Raw genomic sequence first — 21,087 nt, forward strand, 5'->3', positions numbered from 1 at the left:
TCCATTTTTCTCATCAAAATTTACACAGGATTTGAAACCAATTAGTTCTGGAAATAAACCGTGATTGCAATTTGAAGTTTATTTTAATTTACAAAAAATGGCGCTTCGTATTTGGACTGTGGGATTTAAGAGAAATGCTCTTCTAGCAGTTGCCCCAACGAGGGTAAGATCCAAACAGATGTCGATAGCAATTCCACTTTACATGCTCATTTATTTCATGTGATCTTTAGATATTAAGCATGCCAGTAAGCCGCACTCTAATGGAAAGAAGTAAGTTTTTTAAGAGGTAACCAACGACTGATCTCACTGGCATTGATTGCCTTCTTGCAGAGAATCTGCAGCCGTTTTTCACAAAGCCAAGCGTTGTGTTCTCAAGAACGGCGCTCGCACATCATTGGGGGGTAAGTGAAGATCAATTAAATGTCTACCCCAAGTCACAACAAGTACAACGGTGTATGATATATGTGGGTTGTTTCTATAATACGTGTCTACGCCTAAATAACGTGCCTCTAACAGACGCTTAGAGCTCTTTTAGATATGATTATAGTTCTAAAGAAAGATTCCATTGATTACAGAGTGCTTAAAGTAAATGTTCCTACTACTTTGTGTATGTGTGTGTGTTCCAACTAAATATCTAATGTACCAGACTAACTACGCGTAAGATTTTTAATTACAAACTCAAAATTGGATGTGAGAGAGAGAGAGAGAGTGTGTGAAAAATGCACGAAAGAAAATGTTTTGAAACTACAGACCAAAATATTTTATGTGAAACATTTATTGTGGTATATATGTATATATATATATGTATATAATATAATTAATTATATTATTACGCTGCGACATTTAAGATGAGTTTCGTGTGGATTTCTGTGGGTCGAACAGCAAATTTATACGCAAATTTAAGTTTTACTCATTACCAATGGGTAACGCCTGTGTGTCTGTGTGGGAATGAGTGTTACGTGTGTGTGTGTGTGTGTTGCACGATCTAATATACTATGTAGATATATCTATGAATACTTTATATAATTGTTAGGTCCGTACTTGATAATAATAATATATTGTATAATTATACTGCATAAGAAGCTAAGAAAACAGAATTTCAAATCATTTCGAAAGACCTCTCTCCGAGAGATTGTCTCCTACGTAACATGTTCGTCTTTGCGTTAAATACTCGTATAATATAAATGTTGGTATTGTATTTCTTTTAGTACTTACAACTGCACAAACACTGGCAACATAAAACTACAATTCAATGCTAAGTTCTCGTATATAAGTATGTATGCAGTATGTGTTTTCGTTTACATTGAGACACCCAACTATACAATGCATATATTTATCTTATATATATATTCTGTATAGTATATTCTGTATACGCTTTAGCATTAAATTGGTTCATCTTTCAACACTGCGCTTAGGGTCTAATGTTAGCATCTTGCATCGTTATATACTTGTTTTCAAGATCATGCATACCTTTTCTTTAAAATACAAATATATATATGTATTTATATGTGTATGTAATACTTGAGATTTGCCTCAACAACAACACATCGGTATCAAAGTTATACATATGTATGTATTATTGCTTATACGTTTTCTGTCCCCTACATTCTTCTATTTAAGTAATTCATACGAGCACTATATACGAGTATATGTATATGTATGACTGTTAATTGTTGCCGATTCCACATGATTTACCTTTTGCTTCTAATAAACTTTGAGTTCACACAAAAAAAGGGTATTGTCCGCATATGTATTTTTTTTATTTAGAGCTGTTTTTACTTGTGATTTCTTTTTGTTTGCCATCGGATCATGCATTTGCCTGCTTTTTATGTGTTTATGCCCTAGATAACGCGACAATTAATAGTACAATAATTGAATAATAGAGAGTGGTAGAGCAAATTGTGTAGTATGTACAAATCAGAATATATCTAAATGAAAATGCCAAAAGTACTGCGCTCAAAGCATAATTATCATACAAGGGAAAAAGGTAATTGAGAACCAAAATTAATCAAATAAAGATCGATTAGATTCTACCAGAAGCAAATACTCTTTGCATGTAAATTAGTTAAACAGAAAACAGAAAATAGTTTAATGCTGAAAGGGTATAGTAGAGTGTAATTTGCCGACCATAAATTATCCGATACTCATAGTAGAAGAATGTTACTTTAGGATTTAGGAATTGGAACAGCAGAGGACTGGGTTTCTATCATGTTAATTATTATTACAGGAAAACGAATAGAAATACATTGAGTACCGGATATTGATGTGGGTCAAAATAATAATATCTGTGGCTACTGCAAATGATGTACTTATTGTATATAATATATCTTTGTAAATTGATACATATTGAGATTACTGATGGTGGCAATCATTTAATGGTACGATTTTACGGTTACTTTTACTGTTACTGTTACCTTTACTGTTACTTTAACGATTACGGTTACGTGGTACGAAGTACGAAACGAAGAGAGTACACACATACGTTATACAAAGTACATGTTTCAAAGTCTAATATGACGGTGGTTTCTAATTCAACTATCAACTAATTGAGTACCATATACATGGATATATATTAGAGATAAACTTAAGGCTAAACATTAACATTACAGTACGTTGTATAGACACTTTTTTCGATTTCATTTTTTGTTTTTGGTTTTTGTTAGGTGCATTGTACAGCAAAAATAATTGCGTGCAAACTACTAATCGGTACGATCAAACATTACAAGGAAATGTGTTTCACTGTTCATTCAGCTGGTTAATGCTTTGAATTTGAAAATAAAATGCCAAGATTTTATTTGTAAAGATTTCTTTCACATTTCATTTATTCATTTCAATTCAATTCAATTCAAAGAGGGTTTTGTAAGCCAAGAAGTTTCGTCAATTGAAAAATTATACAGAGGTTCACATTATACATATAAATATTTTGGTTTTCTTGTATCAGCAATTGGTTTCGTTTTGATTTTTCTTGGGTTTCTTGGGTGTTGCTCGGGTTTCAAAGGTTAAGGCTAAAAAGAGAGTAAATACCGTTTACATGTCCTTTGTATATATAGAAAGAATTAATATGTGTCTGTTAATATGAGTGTCTAAACATCGCTACAAGTATAGAGCGAGAAATAGAGCGACAGCAGTTACAGTTACAGTTACAAGTTACAAGAGTTACAAGTTACGAGTTACAGTTACAGTTACAGTTACAGGGTGTTGTATATAGTATATAATATATATTTCTCGTTACAGGCTAAACAAAGGATAACCATCCCATATACATATGTATATCCATACAATAGTATATATGTATGTCTGCAAAGATTACATTGAAATCTGTCTCTGCCAATCTACTGCCAGATGGTGTAGCCCAAAACTAAACTCAATTCAACGGGGGGGTTCCATACTGGTGTTTGCTTATGGCCTAAAAGATATATCTCATATATGTGAAAACTTATGGCTAAAACGTTTAAATGTTTTTTACCAAATCGTTCAATATAATGCACTTGCTTATCGTTTACATAGTTTGGTTTTTCTCGTACCTCAACTCTTTCCCTCACTTCTAGGGAGAAACAAAATCCGCAACAGTTTTGTTAAGAGAAGTAGTTTTTCTTTCCGTCTTCGGTCTAAACCATATATTGGGGGAAAATCTAAATAAAAATCCAAATCAAAACCTTTACATCCCTTTTTCAGTAGTTTTTAGTTTCGTTCGTTTAAAATTCCTCGTTGCAAAAATTGTACTGATCGATTTACGTCTAAGAAGTTTCGCCAAAAGCTGAGCTCTCTTTTTTTTCTTTTCCCCAATGAAATAAAACTGGGTGCTAGACAAACCAAATCTCAAATTCAACTCAAATGTTTTAGGTATACCCGAAATTTGCCTCAAGGTCTGACTCCATGTTAGTACTCTTGGTGTAAGAACTTTTGTCATTTCGATTAGTTGCTGGAAGACGAGTCTAAGTTGTTTTTATTTGTTTTTATTTTTTATCTTGCTCTTTAGGAAAGTTCTTAGCAAGGCTTCGCTGGAAAAACTTTCTGCTAAAAAGAATTTTGTTTGTTGGTTTTACTCACCTCTGGTTTGCTTATAATCTTTTCATACATTTGTATATTTAGTTTAATATTTTCATTCTCTTTTGTCGACTTATCAAGGAAATCCTCTGTTGTATGAATGCATAAAAATTGAACTTGGTGTTGAATTCGTTCGTTTCGATTTGCTTTTCTTTTTCAAAATATACCTCAGTATAATTGATATGTTACGAGCTGGTAAAAGTAATAATCAAGTAATCAAAACATGTTTCTCGTTTAAATACATATATAGTATGTATATATATTTTGTCTTTAGTTTTGGTATATTTGAATTTGTTTTCACTTAACACTTAAATTAGTTCATTCGCTGACTGACTGACGACTCTTGTTTTGTCTTTGATTTTAGCATTTCGTCAGGCATCTGAAATGAGCATAAATAGCCGCCATTCACCTCCGTCTTAATCATTAGAATATATCAAGTATTTATATATAATTTTAGCAATCGATAAATATATATAGCATTATAGTTCAAAGCCCTTGAATACACTTGTCTCGTCTGCATTGCTTCGAAATTATTAAACACGTTCACTTAGACATAGGTTCAAGCTTAACAACTAATTCTCAATAAATTAAACTTTATTTCAGAGCATTTTGAATGTGTTATATGTATGATTTTGTTTTGTTTTTATATTTTCCCGGCACAGACCAGGGCAAATAATTGCTTTTAGTATTTATTGTGTACGTTCGTTTTGGTTTTTATACTTTTTCTTAATGTTTATTGTTGATTTTTCACTTTATACTTACTTTTACATTTACTGCAGTCACAGTTTTTAAAGTGTTAGTTCTGTGTCTATGCACATCAATTGACTAGCTTGTTGAGAGTGTGTTGTGTTTTGTTGGGTGTTGGTGTTGGCTTGTTGTGTGTTGGTGTATTTTTTATAGCGCTGGTTCATAAAGAAACTATAACAATGCCAAAACAATAAACAAGAAGCCAAAAAATGCCAAGTTGTCAACTGAAAACATACTAATTAGTTAAACTATTTCGATTTCGTTATCAGTTTCGTTTTTGTTGTTTTTCTTTAGGATCTAATAACCTGACTTTTGGAATTCCGCTAAAAAATTTGGTCCTCATTGGTCACTCGAATCAACACGACTTTCGTTGTGTATTAATCTAAAAACCATATCCACAAAAAGAAAACTCGTTTCCTGTGTTGGTTCATCCCTAAAGAGGTCCCTCCCACACGGTTTAACAAAGTTTTTGGGTTTCGGTTTTAATGGGGTAGTATCATTTTTATTAGAAAACTCTTTCGTTCGATGACACCATCCAATATCCAATCCAAGTGATATGCGTGGTTTTTAGTAGCCTTCACAACAATTTCTATTTGATGAAATGTTTTCTTTTTGTGTACGTACGGAGTATACGTCGTATAAGTACCAAAAATTCTACTCTTAGTATGCAATTTGACACATTTCGAGAGACGATGTCTCAATTCTACAATCGAGATATATATATGTACATATAATATATATATGTTATTTTGTTGGTTTTACTAATTGAATATATCACGGTCTTTCTAAATATCATCGCCTGTATGGGTATATAGTAGATGTATATGTATCTGTATCTTTAATCTGTATATACTATATGCATGTAAATATCTATAAAGTTTTCCTTTTCGCCTCTCTTGAGTTTGATCGAGAGAACACTTTCAACACTATCTAACCCGACTATACAAATTGCTAAAAACTGCGAATCCACGGAATGGAATCATTCCTTATCCATTTGTACATAGTACATATACATATGTATGTATGTATGTATGTACATACATATATGTATATGCAATTATATGTAGTATAAGTATAAGTACTTTGCTCAGTTTTTTAGGTAATTTGGTTTACTTTACGAATACTGACACTTGAATGCTGAAACACAGTTGATCTTATTGTCATATGATGTATGTGTGAGTATGAGTATGTTTGATGTACATATGTAAGTATGTACACACGAGTATGTAAATGCTAATGCCTTGCTAAATGCGGGACTTGGGTTTGGGTCTTTCTACACAACTGTGAGAGATGATATAGCATGATGATGTACTATGTATACTCTTGCAGATTCCTGTTGTAGTTGTATACGAGAGTTTATAGTATAAAAGATGTTACTCAATTGACTACTGAACATGTTTCATCATGCTTTTGATCCATATATATGTATACAGATATCTATGTAGGTATTGTATAACTATGTTGTATGTGTGTGTCTGTTTGTAAGGAAAACTAAATGAAATTAAACTCTGATTCGAGGTGTGTAATGTTGGTCTATATTACATCAAGTGGTTGTTGTTCTTGGCCCGATGAAAAATGAATGAAAAATCAACTTTATATTGCTTGTTGGTTTTGGTTTTTGGTTTTTGCATTGAATATATAGGAAACTCTTGGCGACGCTACACGAGACACTAAAACATAGCAAAAAAAGTTACCGATTCTATTTGGGTTTTGTTTGGGTTATCAAAAAAAATATATATAGAATATGTATATGTATATATTCAAAGAGATATATATTTAGAGAGAGAGAGAGAGAGCGGCTATAATAAGTACATATGTTCGATCTGTTACTATACATTATCAAAATGAGCAAGCTACTACTTTGGGTAAATTTTCGGTACGAGTATGGAACAAGAAAAAAAAAACATTTCATTGGATTATAGTAGTATAAGATGTTGTATATTTTGTTGTTGCTTATATCGAACTGAGATTGTGGCAACTGTTACGAGCACAAAGAGCTAAGAATTGGGCGACAGACACACTCTCTGGCCGCCACTGCTAAATGCTGAATGAATGGTTGAAGCAAATACGAAATACGAAAGGTACAAATGATACTAGGTACTGGTACTATACGAGAGTATTGTAATTCTTCAAATATTTATTACAACTATGAGAGCATTTTTTGACTTCTTGCGTTTATCAGATAATATAAATAAATCGAAAATGCATTAATCAAATATAAATATAAATTTATTTGGTTTTTGGTTTTGTTTTCATATAAAATATATGTCAATAGAACATACATATTTAATCAATGTGTGTGTGTGGTTGTGTGTGTTCGTTTTGTAAAAAAAAGAGGAATTGTTTTGCATAATTTCGTTGGATTGGCAGGACACAATCGCAATCTTAGGCTAAAAGCAATGGTAGTTCTGAGATCGAGATCTGACAGCAGGAGGTGTATACAAAAAAACATGATCATAATTATTATTATTAAGTAAATAATGGCACCATAGCACGTGTGGAATGCGTTAAGAGTCTTAAGCGTTAAACAATAAATAAGTTAATAAATAAGTAGCTGCCTGTGGGTATGGGTCGATGGGTGGGATTGGCATACGAGTCTCTAATCCTTCCAGCAGTGGGTGAAGTGAGTTTGAGTTTCGGTTAATATTCAATATCTTTGGTATACGAAATGATAGTACATACAACAATACTCACCCCTCCTCCAGGCATTAAACTACAAGAACAGGGATGTAAATACATATAAACGATCCACAATATTGTTTGATTTTTTTGTTTTTGTACTGGATTGTTTCTACACATGGGTGAAGGAGCGGAGCAGAGATAGACAGAGGGAGAGACATAGAGAGAGAGCAGAGCACAACAAAGTACAACAGATACAAGAGTGTCAAATAATACAAATAATAGCTAACGATACAGATAAATTGTATGTGGATAAACAAATATATACAATCGAACCAAAATCAAATCATAAGAAAACACAAATGGTTTGCTCGAAATCGTTGGCAAAATTTCGCTTTCGGTTTTTTTTCTGTTTGTTTGTTTTTTTATTAAACACAAAATTACTTCAAATGTTTCTCAATATAATGTGTGTGTTTTGTGTGTGTGTGTAGGTGTAATGTAGTATATAAACTAGGTATTTACATACGCAAATATTACTTTCCAAAATGATAACTAAAAACTAAATTAAACTTCATGCAAGCGAATCAAATATATATATAAATGACAAATACATAGCTAGCCAGGAGCTTCAATATCTCCGGATTCCTTTTTCATTTATATTTTTCTTTCTTGCTTCTTTTCTTGTTTTGTTTGGTTTTTTGTTTGTTTATGGATGAAGTATTGGTTGAATGCAAAACTCAAATGCAAATGCTACAGGTAAAGATAATTACAAAATAATATTTGTTTAAAACTAATATTGTGCCATTGATAGAACAATAAACTACAACAAAATTAGAGATTTTACCTGGTCTATGAGTGGGATGGGGGAGTTAGATGGATAGATTAGAAGTCGAAAATATGGAAAATACAAAGAGATACATTAGTAGTGGTTGCCCTAGGTATTTGATGTTGCTGTTTCGAGAGCACTTCCGTCTTCCAAAGAGTACTTTTTAGGTGTACAATGTACAGACTACATCAAACTCATCCAAAAATCACTGTATTCAAATGCCAAAAAAATGATTACGATAATAGAACTTCTACAAATGCTCGGGGACTTCGAGTTTGATTCGAGACTAAACTAGGTCTATAAACTAAATCAAATCAAATAAAGTGAGACAGAGATTCACACACGCAGTACGCAAATCATCAGAGATTTGTTCGTTGTTTGTTGTAGTGTTATTATTATTGATAGGTATTGATGATTAAGTACACAGAACAGAGTTAAGATAGGTAGGATAGGATAGGGGGACAGTAGATGCAGTGTGTGTTTTTCTGTGGTATGTTTATGGTGATGTTTGAGTGTGAGTTTTCTCTGGGGGATGAATTAAATTCGAGCTCAATAACTAAACTAAACCTCTAAAAATAATAGTTTATGTTTAGTGTGTGTGTGTGTGAGTATGTTTTGCTTTAGTTAGTTATGTTTTTATGTATATTAATTAATTTATAACTCTTTGTCTTGAGCAAAATGTAATTAATACTGCATTCGCAGGAGTTTCTTCTTTCATTATTTCGTTGAGTTTTAGGCCTCCAAAATAAAATACATAATCAATTAGCGAGCGCCTTTAGTTTCGTTATAGTTAGTTTTTCTTTTTCTTTGTTATAATATTCATCATGCCTTGCTTTTGCTTTCATTTATAAATATGGATTTTTTTTATGTTTAATTTTAAGCTTTGAATTTTGTTTTTTATGTTTAATGTTATGTTCTTATTTAATTTTTAATGTTTAATGATTTTGTTTTTTGTATTTTATGCACTAAAAAATTATATATAGTAACGGCTACATTTAAACGCAATCACAATCGGTGGTTTTTTAATGTGTTTTTTTTTTGTTTCTTTTCCTTTCTTCGTAATTTTTGCTTTTTGGTTTGAATTTTGTTTTTCCTTGATTTCGCTTTGCTTTTTTCTCTCCTATTTTTTATATTTTTGTGTTTTTGTTTCACTTGCTGTTTGCTTATATTGCTTATGATTTGTTTATGTATATATGTATGTATATTAGTTATAATATTTATTGAGCGCCTTTCGCGAGCGCCTTAAATATAATACTTAATATGCCCCGCCCCCTTTGCTGCGTGGGGGGAGGAGATCCGATCTTTCTACGATCTAAGCGGAACTCAAAGGAAAACCAACTTCAGATGAGTGTCTCTCGATGAGTGTGAGTGTGTTATGGGTGGATGTATGTATGTGTGTTTTAATGGGAGCTACTACTAGGGGGTTTCATTGAAATTACCAAAAAACATAACCCTCATCCTAAGCTTAGACATACATGCCCATGCCGTACATGGCACTCCAATCGACGCCCTGGAAGCTGGACATGTCCACATTGGCAAGGGCGTAGTTGGAGTAGGCAGCCGGATTGGCGGCCGCTGCCAAGGCAGCAGCAGATGCATTCAGTTGATTTCCACCAGCGGCCACTAGTGCCGCCTGCTGGGCAGCTGCCAGGCTGTGGGCACCAGCAGCGCCACCTCCGTTCGCGGCATTGGCCGCCAGGGCAGCGGCCGCTGCGGCGGAGTGAGCCTGCGAGGCGGAATTTGAGGCGGCAACGGCAGTGTGGTGGTTCTGTTGGTGCTGCTGGTGTTGATGCTGGGCCGCTGCGGCCATGGCGTGGGCGTTCTGATGTTGCTGGTTCTGGTGCTGTTGCTGCTGCTGCTGATGGTGGGCAGCGACGGCGGCGCTCTGCGCTTGATGGGCCTGCATCAAGGCGGCATTGGCAGTAGCGGCGCTGGCGGGGATCGAGTAGGGTGCATACCTATTTGAGGAGAGATTACATTAGCATCATTCCAGCTCAGAGTCACTTCTTGAGGAACACTCACCTGACATGTTGCAGCGCAGTCTGTGGATATGTGGCTAGCAGTTTGCCAAAGTTCGCGGGATTGGCGGCCATCGAGGCGGCGGCGGCAGCTGCGTTTTGTACTTGAAACGGATTCTGGGATATGAGGGCGGCCTGCTGGGCAGCGGAGGCCGGAGACTGCAGCAGCTGTTGCTGATTCTGCAGCATGGCCAGGGGATTCATGGCTAGTCCACCTCCACGTGTTCCGATCAGCTGGCCGGGTGCCGTAGGCAGTTGTACGCCCAGGCTTCCGAGCATGATGCGCTTCTGTAGCAGCTGAGCGGCCGGTGTGACAGACTCCTTCGGCTGTGCCTTCTTGCACTCGACCTTCTTGTTCTTGATGGTGTGGAAGTGGATCTCGCAGACGCGATCCACCACATCCTCGTTCTCGAAGGTCACAAAGCCGAAGCCGCGATGGCGCTTCGTCTGCTGATCCATTAGCATGACCGTCTCCTCGACGGGTCCGAACTGTGCAAAGTAGGCCTTAACCTCCTCGGCCGAGGTGTCCTGCGAGACGCCGCCCACAAAGATCTTCTTGGTCTTGTTGGCCTGACGGGGTCGATTCTTGGGAGTGGCATGCTTTGGATCAATCTTCTTGCCATCGAGCGTGTGAATGGGCACCTTGAGCACCTTCTCCACCGTGCAGGGATCTTGGAATGTGATGAAGCCAAAGCCGCGACTGCGCTGTAAGTTGTAAGTTGTCGTTTTTGTAAGAGGGAGAAAGACAAGAGAACACGAAAAGAGGTTAGCACACACGGGGAATAATTTTGGGAGCAGGGATAAAAGAGAGAGAGCTGTGGGTTAGAGGCGTCTAAGGACTAAGTTGCAAAATGTATTATTATAGTATAGCTAGGATTAATAGTCGTAAAAGTTCCTACGAAACGTTAGCAAAAGTCCAACAAAGTATGAATCAATCGACCGATCAAGGTCTCGATCTTCCACAACGTATATAAAAACGTATAGGTATATTTAGTATATATATAAATGTATATGTAAACACACAGATACAGTATATAGTATGCATGTATATGGGCTTAATCGACTGAATTGGGCATGGCCATTTTACACGCTTGCTTTCGCATCAAATATGCATTTAGTTTTTGTTTTTGCTCGAGTAAAATAACGTAAAAACAAGTGTCAACTCCAAAAGAACAACACAAAATATATATTTCAACTAAAAACTATAATAGTTCGCTCTAAAGATACTTTTGCTCTGTTAACAAAATATATTTATATGTAGAGATCGATCGTTTGCTAAGCTGGAACATACTTATATCATGGAAATAGTATTACGATATGGTTTTTGGCCCCGCTAAAAGCCCAGGAATTGTAAATGTGGGAGTGACAGTAGTAGATATTCTATGTACACGAAACTCTATACCAAAAAGATTTCTTCACCGCTTCTTCAGCTCTGTATACGAAACTCAACTCAAGTGTTAATTAAGGTATATAAAAGTAGGTTTATGTGTTTGTATATATTGTATGTGACAATTACATATGTATGGTTTATGTGGAGAGTAATACATATATTGATAAGTACGGAGCAGTGCGCTTTAAAGCTATAAAACTCCCATTAAATATTCATCAAAAGATGAAAGAGGTTAATACACTCTACAAATGTTCCCATAAACAAAAGGATACACTCGGTTTTTATAGATTTAAATCGCACTATGTTTAAGAAATACGTTATGTAGAAACGATTACAAATTCTATATTCGAGTAAGATTTCTAATATAATGGTACGGTTCTCGTATAATTTTTTGGTTTTTTGCCATACACTTTCTGTTTTTGGTTTTTGCATCTTTTAGTTTTACTTAAATTGTACTTAGTTTTTTTTACAGAGAATGAGTTTTGGAATGTATGATCTTTGCTGCTTAAACTAATTAATAATTCTCAGTCATTACATATATTACAATATAATGGGGAGTATACAATTATCGCTTAAGCCTAGGGCAGTTGAGATACAATTTATAAAGTACATTAATCCAGAGAGGGAGAGAGAGAGAGAGAGATAAAGAAAGAGAGAGATGAAAACTATGGGACTACCTACCTAACGAATATATAAGTAGTAATTTAAACCTTCAAATAAATTTAGTATTTTCCATGGAAAGACCCTTAATTTTTGGATTATCGGGATGGGTCGGACGGGTGGGGTTTAAACAACTATCTACAGATATGTTAAGACCTAGAGATTATATCCTAGAATTTTCGATTCGTACTCAATTTTATTTTTGCTCTATGGGATAAATTCTAAGCATAATTTTCTATTTCCTTTTGGCCAATCAATCGGGGTATAAGGTGGAAACGGATCCCATTAAACTTAAAAGCCAACAACATAAAAAAAACATACAAATAGCTGGAACTACACAACTAAATAAAAATATACATGGTATGCTTATGGGTATGGTAATATTAAATGGATTTTATATGCCAAACCAAAAATTATAAAGCAAAAACTAAACACAGAAACAATTTCGCATTAAGTTAAAAAGTTATACATTTATATATAAGTAAGGACTAACGATTACGGGGGAGGTATTGCAATATACATATGTATTATTTTTTATGGTATTCATCTAGGGCTATGGTTCTTATTTATGTTACACAATCAATAGTTCAACAGTTGCCAGGACAATCTTCGATTCATATTGGTTCGCTTCTCGGTTCTCATTTTGCTGTTATAAATGGATAGAGGGCAGGATATCGAGAGGGGTGTGGGTATAGTAATATTAGGGTAAACCTCTTTCAACTAAACTTTGAATTGATTTCTAGGTATTTTCAAAACTGTGGTGTGGTAAATGGCAAAATTTACTCGATATTTGTTTTTTTTTTTTTTGTATTTTCTTTCAAGATGCTTGATTAAGATCAATGCGTGGAGGTGTGAGAAACACTAAAGTAAACCAAGTACATAATACAGAGTACAGATTAGAGGAGTACAAGGTACGAGTACGAGAGATCGAGTACATTCAATTAGAGATACGAGTACAGATATGCAGTTATTATTATTTTGATTTGCTCAGAATTATACGAAATACGAGAGTTACGATGCGCCAGCAGTTTTCAGTAATTCAAGTACGCTAAACGTTCTCATTTATACAGTAGTTAGGATACTTGGCGATTCATTTTGTTTAGGGTTTTCGGTTTTGTATGAAATGTACCTAAGTGCCAGGCTCTCGGCATCGGCTCATCATCATTATCATCATCATCCTGGTTGGTTGATTGCGACTCCTCTTATCCAGATGGTTTCCAATTCCAACGGTGTCCTTCCGCACATTTTGGTGTTTATTTTTGGTAATTGTTGGTATTTCTTTGGTTTTGTTTTTTTGGGTGTGTGTGTGTGTGGATTATAATTATGTTTTGTTTAGTAGCATATTTGGGTGATTTACTACACGGGTCTAGCTATATAATTGAGAGATCCTAAATGCTTATAGACTAGGGCGGCAATCTATGGCCATCCCCTTCCCCTAATCAACCAGGTGATCGTTTCATAAACGACTCTACCCGACTCTTAGAGATCCCTTAGATCCCACCAACTCCAAAGACAGTTGGTAAACCAGTTTTCATCTTTTCTTTTTTGTTGTTTTTTCTTCCACTTCGTTCTTTTGTTTGGTGTTGTCTCTTCTTATTTTAAAGAGGAGGGGAAAGAAACAAAAGGTGTTTTTTTGTGTGCCTCTGTGTACGTGTGTGTGTTTGTGTCATTCCTTGTTTACTTGCGTTTACGTATGAGAGACAGTGAGAACGGACGGACGGACGGAAGGATAGCAACCCCGTTAGTCAAGCGGCACAATGATAATCATTCTTGCAAATAAAAACTGCCCCGTAAAGTAGTTGTAGTTCCTCTGGTTCCGTAATTGCGCAATTGGCTCTCGGGCCCAGCAGCGGCGGCAGCAGCAGGCGAGAACAGCGAAACTACCCTAAAGCCTACGACGGACCCCACCTTCTTGTATAGCATTGTCCTGTGCCATAACCTGAATTGAATCGCGCCACCGATCCCAGGATCGGAGGAACAGCTGCGCGCAAGCGAGGCGGACAGGACTCGCATAATGCGGCAGCTGCTATTTTATTGCCCGAAAAGCGGCGCGCGTTCATCGCTGGGGAGCCACAATGAATGTAGTATGTATGAATGTACCTATGAATGTATGTACATACATACATATGTACATACTATAGGTACAGGATGTGTGGATATTGTCCGCTTATCAAGCGGACAAATTGCTTAATGCATTAATGCATTCTGAAAACCCATTTCCGTATGCATGTACATAAATATATATGTACATGGTATGTATGTACCTACACAAAATATTTAAGGAATGTTCAGGTAAAGAAACATTCAGCGAACGCTTTTTTTGTTCAATTTCTTTGAATTTGAATGTGAACTGCCTGTCAGATGTCTACAAATGCATTTTAGTTGATTAATTTAGCTCAAATTACACACTTCTCGAGTAATAACTCCGACTTCCTTTTAATTTCCATACTTATCCACACTTCGGCAACACTGGATGGTAACAGCTGATTGCCGTAAGACAAAGCAAAATATTAATATTCAATATTAGTGCTCGGTTACAGCTTCCCTTATAATCTTCTCATCTTACACGATCTGCATATAAAACCAGACTTTCGCCCCTCTCTCTCTCTCTCTTCCTTTCTTATCGTTGTCTTTTGTTTTTGGCACGTAGCCGAAAAAAAACTGTAATTCTAAACCTCTGCTTCTGTGGCTGCTGCAGCAGAGGAGACAGCGATTGTGCGTGAGAGAGGGAGAGTAGCGATTTGAAGAGCAGAACAGACAGACAAAAGTTTGCAGTTTTGCAGCTGTGCAAAAGGTACCACGTGAGAAAGAGAGAGGGGGATGGAAAGCGACAAAGCAGACGACCAAAAACTGTAGCTGTAAATCAGAAAATCTGTGCAAACGACGTAAAACGCAAATAAACAGGCTGCAGCCGAGCGACGGCGAACAATGCGACCAAAGGAGACGAGATTATGAAAAAGGTAGAAAAATAGACGTAGAATGTGAGGACAAAAGGAGGATAGGATAGAATACATACATACAGAATTGTATTGAAATAGAATAGAATATACTAGAAGCATAGACTACATTCTGCTTACCTGGGTGACGGGATCCTTCATGATGAGCACATCGGTGACGGTGCCAAACATATTGAAGTATTCCTTCAGCTTGTCGGATGAGGTCTGCCAGCTGAGGCCGCCCACGAACAGTTTGCCTGGAGCCGGATCTGAGCCACTGCCGCCAGTCAAACTGGGAGTGGAGCGACCCGAGGAGCCGCTCTTGTTGCTCAGATTGGCCCCCCCTCCGCCACTGCCATTCTGTCCGGCCGACGATGCGTTCACATTCTCCTTGAGCAGCGCCAGGGCAGCCTGCTGGGCAGCGACCTGATGCTGCTGCTGTGGATTGCCGCCACCGTTGGCGGCGTTCTGTGCTGCGACTTGGGACTGATCCTGCCCAGGCACCACTATGGAACCCTGTGTCTGCTGCTGCACCTGTGATTGCTGCTGCTGTTGCTGAGCGGCGGCGGCGCTCTTGAGCACTGCGGCCGTGGTCAGGGTGCCGTTAATGGCCGCCACACTGTTGTTGGCTATGGAGGCGACCAAGGCGTTGTGCAGATCAGGATGGTGATGGTGTGGATCAATGAGACCGGCGGCAGCTGCTGCTGCTGCTGCGGCAGCGTTATCCATGGGATTACTGCGGGCAAAAAAGAAGGTATCGGCGGTGAGTAGATCCTCGCGTGGCTGGACCGCAGCCGGAGGCGGCGGAGCCGCATGGTGGAGCATTGTGGCGCCTTCCTGTAGCGCGTGCATTTCCTGCTTCAGCTGAATCTTGAAGGCCGTTGGGGTGAACGTTTTATCTTTCTTTTTTCGCGACCAAAAGGACTCTAGCCCTCCAGTTGTTTGTGGGGTTTCTAGCGCTAACTTGACTACGTTTTCTTTCGTCTATGCTTCTGTCTGTTGCCAATGGCAATGCCTGCTGGGAGTTTTGTTTTTTTCGGGTTTATGTATTCGACTTCAACCAGAACACGAATTAATGCGAATAGAATGTTAATAGTGGCAACTAAAACAACGGTAGCGAAATGTTCTCTCGACACGACACTTGAAAATTTATTTGCGTTTGCTTTTGCTTCTTTCTTTCGTTTCCCCTTTTTCACTGTTGTCCTGCGGTTGCGACTGCGCCGTAGGGTTGTTCAATATATTTTTTTGTTATATCGATAGATAAAAATATTTGTTTGTTAATAATTTTGGGAGAAACTATTTTTACCGACACTATTTTGGCTGTTTATTTTTGGTTGTTGTCTTTTCCGCGGTTGTTGATCGTTTGAAAATTGTCGGCAGAGGGACCGCGCATTTATCGAAATCAAATATACCGCATGACCCTTAAAAATATACCAACATATGCCCTTTCATTTTCAAAACATACCGTGAATATATCGTAAAAAACAAATTTCTTCGACTTTGATCTTCTGTTTATCGGTATCTATAATCTGCAAAATTTCATTGACATGGCTCACCCACTCAAATTCATTTGTTTTTGCATTGATTGGGCCCAGAGACTTTCAAAATTCCATCCATCCCTCCAAAAGTACTAAATGTTGCTTATTCCGTGCTAAATGTTGGGGAACTATGCTGCTCACTTTCGCAGCATGTTGCTGGTCCATACAAATTAGGTGGCCAACGGTAGAATACGTAAGAAAGGTAAGAATGTTATGTATGGGCCTTTGTATACCCTATTTCACAACACATATGCGTATGGGAGTTTCGATGCTCTATCCATAAGAAAACTTGAGAGTGAGTTGAAAGATATTTCAAGATAATATTGAGATGCATAGAGATATAAATATCTAATTGGAGATGATTTACGATAGGAGAATGGCGGGCATTTATACACAAAATTATTTGTGCACACGAAGCTATCCATTCTAATGATTCCATTTAATCCCACAGGCAGTTCCAATTGTTGTGATCACAGTGGTTGGATTTACCCTGGAAGTGCTGACCTGGATTCGCCTTGCCGTCACCCGGGATGATGTGTGGTGGACCAAGAACTCGGGCAACTGCATGTTTGTGGAGACCCGTAAGGGCTATGCCGCGCCCAACCGCAAGGTGAGTGGGTGGAGCCCCCACAATCGTAATTCCACTACAGTCTAGACTCTAATGCCCCTTGATCTCTGCCAACAGTTCTTGACATACAATCAGAAATATGAGACTCCAGCTGGACTGATTGAGGCCCTGCAGGGGAATACGGATGGTCCTTCGGGTAAGATCCAATCCACGAATGAATGAATCTTCAGCGCTTCCTTGCAACTCTCTCTTCCATTCGCCACGGTGCCTGAGAGTCTCCATGGAATCCGTGGATATCCAAATTTAATGTGTGAAAATGTTATTTCTTGTTTGCTTTTCCAGATGACGAGAGGGCCGGCGAAGGTAGTGGCGGGGGCATTAGTGGCAAGAAGATCGCAGCCCATGTCGCTCTTACCAGTGTTGCCCTCGGCGCGGCCGCTGCCGGTGCCGTATTCTCGGGAGTCATTTAAAATGGGGCTGTAGATGGTTGCAAGGCAGCGCTGATAAGAAATCCCGCACTAATCCATCCACCCAACCCCACAGAAGATGAAAAAAAAACGAAGAAGTAGCTGAAAATGGTTTCGTCTTTGGAGGCGTTGAGTTCCGCTTGGAGATCTTATTGATAATACTATTAAACGAAGCATTGAGTTAGAACGAAGCCACTGAAAAGCCACCTAAATTTTTAAATAAAACTTCAGGTCAGTGCCACAGGACATTCTACACATGAAAAATAAACCTGTTTTTATTGATATTGTAACTCAAGTGGTAGGCCAGGAAGTGGCCAGGACGGAAGCCGTAAAAGTAAACCAACAAACAGGAAGAGCAAGGTTTATGTCATCGATCGATCTACCTTTAAGGGAGATGAATTCAGGGGGAGGAATCACAAGTCTGGTTTTCTGTGAGAAATATTGTTCATGTCAGCGTAAGTAGTGGCGCTCCATGAAGTCAAAGTTGGAACTATTCACATTTTACATTGAAAGTAACATGACTTCGTATCTAAATGGCGAATTGTAGCACTTAAAGCTTGTCCGCCCTGCCACCAGGTGGCGGTGTGTGCGTCTGCAATCAAAAACAAACTCGACGCCAACGTCGACGCCGACGCAGGACGCCGTGCGTTATTGATTTTTGGCAGAGGGGAAATAATGCCAAAGGACATGAAATTTATTAAAATAGATTGCAAAATAATTCAATGAAGATGTTGAAAGGCAAGCAGCAGCAGGCACTTGCCGACAGATGGGGTTGGAAGGGACTGTCATGTGTGTGTGTGTGTGTGTGAGTGTGAAAGTTTCGGTTGTTGAACTCCTGCTGGCAGTGTCGGTGTTAGGCAGAGAGGAGTTTCCCGTCGTCTGCAGCGTACGTTTTTCCCTGTTCTTTTTTTCATTGGTAGAAGACGTCTGTCAATTTTATGGCTACTGACCCAGAAAAATGGAATATTAAAGAAGCCTTTCAAAACTGGCGTGAGGTTGGGGGGTTGCAGAGGGTTGCAGCAGTGTCCTTGGGTAGGGGGAGACGACCTGCGATATGTTGGAAAAAGGGAAATGATGATGTTCCCTGGATGACATCAGCAGTCGGCAAGCATTTACATGCATACATACATATGTACATACATATATGTACTTACATATGTACTTACACATGTATGTAATATGTCTATGTAATTCGATTAGCAGAACTTACAGCGCCGTCCCCCTCCATCTACCTCTATTATATGCTCCTTCATTCCACGGCGCTCCCCCGCCGTATTTTAATTGCGTCAAATAAACAGCAGCGGCCACGACAGCACGAGTCATCATCCATCTTTTTATGGCCTCAGTCCCTTCCCTACCCATCGAGCTAATGGCGCACTTAGTCCTCAAACAAGGTAACGCGAAAAATATTACAGGATATTTCAGATAGAGAGCAGAACCCACCCCACCATAAGGCATACATTTCGAAGGAAGTGGCAAACAGAAGTAAATGTGCCTGTGGGGTTCGGTTCTAGTTATTGAGTTTGTGGCACAAATCCAACCAGCGACAGATGCAAGATGATTAAGCCAAATATTTGGAATTGATTGAGTGGGGGCAGCACTACCGTTGGATAATGAAATGATAAATTAACTAGAAGTAACTGTTGGGTAGAGGAGCGGATCGTGTAGGCAGCCTTAGAAAGGAAAAATAAGCAAGAAAAGTTAGACTGAAGACGAATAAAAATTCAGAAATTTGTGGCGAGCTTCCAGGGTTGTGGAATGTATATAAAATAATTCAAAGAGGTTGAAGCGAAGTGAAGTGAAATATTAAAATAGTTTAAACCAAATTGTTCCCCTGAGCTAAACATAAACACACTAAAAAGGCAGTTAGGAACCCCAGCGGACCCTGCTTAATAGCCATAAACTACATATAAAGGTTGTAGCCACAAAGGATTGCTTCAACTCAGTTAAAGCAAAACAATTCCCCAAGCAGCATATCAATGGAAATGGTTGAGTGGTGTCACCTATTCCACTCTCAAAGTGCTTCTTACGAAATGTTTGCACAAATAAAATCGAAGACGGAGAGCGAGCGAGAACTGAAGCAGCTCCTGCTGCTGCCAAGCCCCAGCAATCATCATAATTTATTCAACATTTGACATCACCAATCGCATTCCCTGGATGCGCTTTCCTTCCCTTCGGCCGCTCCTGTCCCATGCCTTTCGCCTGAACGACTCCGACGACGACTGCTGGCTGCTTTACGACTCCTTTACACAGCTTGTCTACGACAAAATACTTTCTAATCCGCACATCCGCCTCAATGACAATCTGCAATCTGGTTACCCATCCAGTGCCCCAGGCCACAGAACAAATTGCAATACAATTTGCAGTGTCCACTAAGCCGGATCCGCCTCCGCCTCCGCCTGCACTCCTGCATCCTCCTCCTCTACCCACAAACAACGGAAAAACACTCGAAAAATGCCAGCAACAAATTGCATGGATTTGCGCTTCAAAAATGCCGCTCCCTCTCACTCTCCCTCTCTCCTCGCCCTGGGAGGCATGCAACGCGCACTGCTGCCGCCTCACCTGTCGTTTGCCCTTTGCCCTGTGCACCGCTTTCAGCTGCATCGAATTTATGTAGATACAAAACTGCAGTTCAAAGAGCGAGCGAAGAGAGTGGGAGAGGGCTTGCAGAGTGGGAAAAAGTTCATCTTGTTTTTGCTCTCGACATTTTCATTGAGGAAAATGCCATACAACATGAAAATGAGCTGGCGCACAACCCTTGCATGGCCAGGACTGAGCCTGAGCCGGAGCCGGAGCCGCAACCGATGCCGGAGCCAGGCTGAAAGCATATGGAGTAACTTTATTGTTTTTACATTTGATTTTTTATGGCTCCAAAGAGGGGTGGGTGCTGCACTGGCTGGCACACGGCACACGGCACACTGCACGACGACAGGCGACACAGGACACAGAAACGCCGCATAAATTCAGCTCCGAGAGAGAGAGAGAGCTCTGGCTGTCCGCGTCGCTTGGAAAAGTCTATACATCATATATACAGCACTTAAGGGTAGGGGGTGGCTGGCGAGGGGGTGGCTTTTTGAGCACTGGAAACGCACGAAAACGCAACGAAACCGAAACGCTGCCGACTGGAAACCACCCTCGAAGCTGCGACTTATGCACAGCGCAAAAATCTGCTCCACAAAATTTCCACACAAGCGGGACACACAGCCGCGAAGGCCAGTGAGTGCGACAGAGAGCGATATAGTGCATGGAAAACCATCCCTAAGAATTGGGG

At 38.8% G+C, this 21,087-nt stretch overlaps 2 protein-coding genes across 8 annotated transcripts in view; one reads left to right on the forward strand and one right to left on the reverse strand.

Annotated features, from left to right (window-relative positions):
• Positions 1 to 6: 6 nt before the first annotated feature.
• LOC117897741 lies at positions 7 to 18,080 on the forward strand. Of its 2 annotated transcripts, none has more exons than XM_034806781.1 (6): positions 7 to 163; positions 231 to 270; positions 331 to 401; positions 17,233 to 17,391; positions 17,467 to 17,545; positions 17,893 to 18,080. In XM_034806781.1, exons 1-6 carry the CDS (start codon positions 98 to 100, stop codon positions 17,916 to 17,918), a joined length of 441 nt encoding a protein of 146 aa, XP_034662672.1. In that variant the 5' UTR covers positions 7 to 97; the 3' UTR covers positions 17,919 to 18,080. The 2 variants fall into 2 exon arrangements, with proteins under 2 accessions (XP_034662672.1, XP_034662670.1); XM_034806779.1 differs by lacking the exon at positions 17,893 to 18,080 and adding an exon at positions 17,692 to 17,845 and having other exon boundaries at positions 9 to 163.
• LOC117897733 (heterogeneous nuclear ribonucleoprotein D-like) overlaps positions 7,809 to 21,087 on the reverse strand; it is a 102,857-nt gene continuing 89,578 nt past the window's right edge. For 4 of the 6 annotated variants that reach the window (XM_034806766.1, XM_034806765.1, XM_034806762.1 and 1 more), the window contains 3 exons: positions 15,385 to 15,979; positions 10,262 to 10,962; positions 7,809 to 10,197 (listed from right to left, as the gene is read on the reverse strand). In XM_034806766.1, coding sequence (XP_034662657.1) covers positions 9,705 to 10,197; positions 10,262 to 10,962; positions 15,385 to 15,979 — 1,789 coding nt within the window. In that variant the 3' untranslated portion in view covers positions 7,809 to 9,704. The remainder of the gene's footprint in view (positions 10,198 to 10,261; positions 10,963 to 15,384; positions 15,980 to 21,087) is intronic. The other 2 variants (XM_034806764.1, XM_034806768.1) reach the window with 2 other exon arrangements.

The sequence above is a fragment of the Drosophila subobscura genome, chromosome O, assembly GCF_008121235.1.
Source record: "Drosophila subobscura isolate 14011-0131.10 chromosome O, UCBerk_Dsub_1.0, whole genome shotgun sequence".
Classification (NCBI taxonomy): domain Eukaryota; kingdom Metazoa; phylum Arthropoda; class Insecta; order Diptera; family Drosophilidae; genus Drosophila; species Drosophila subobscura.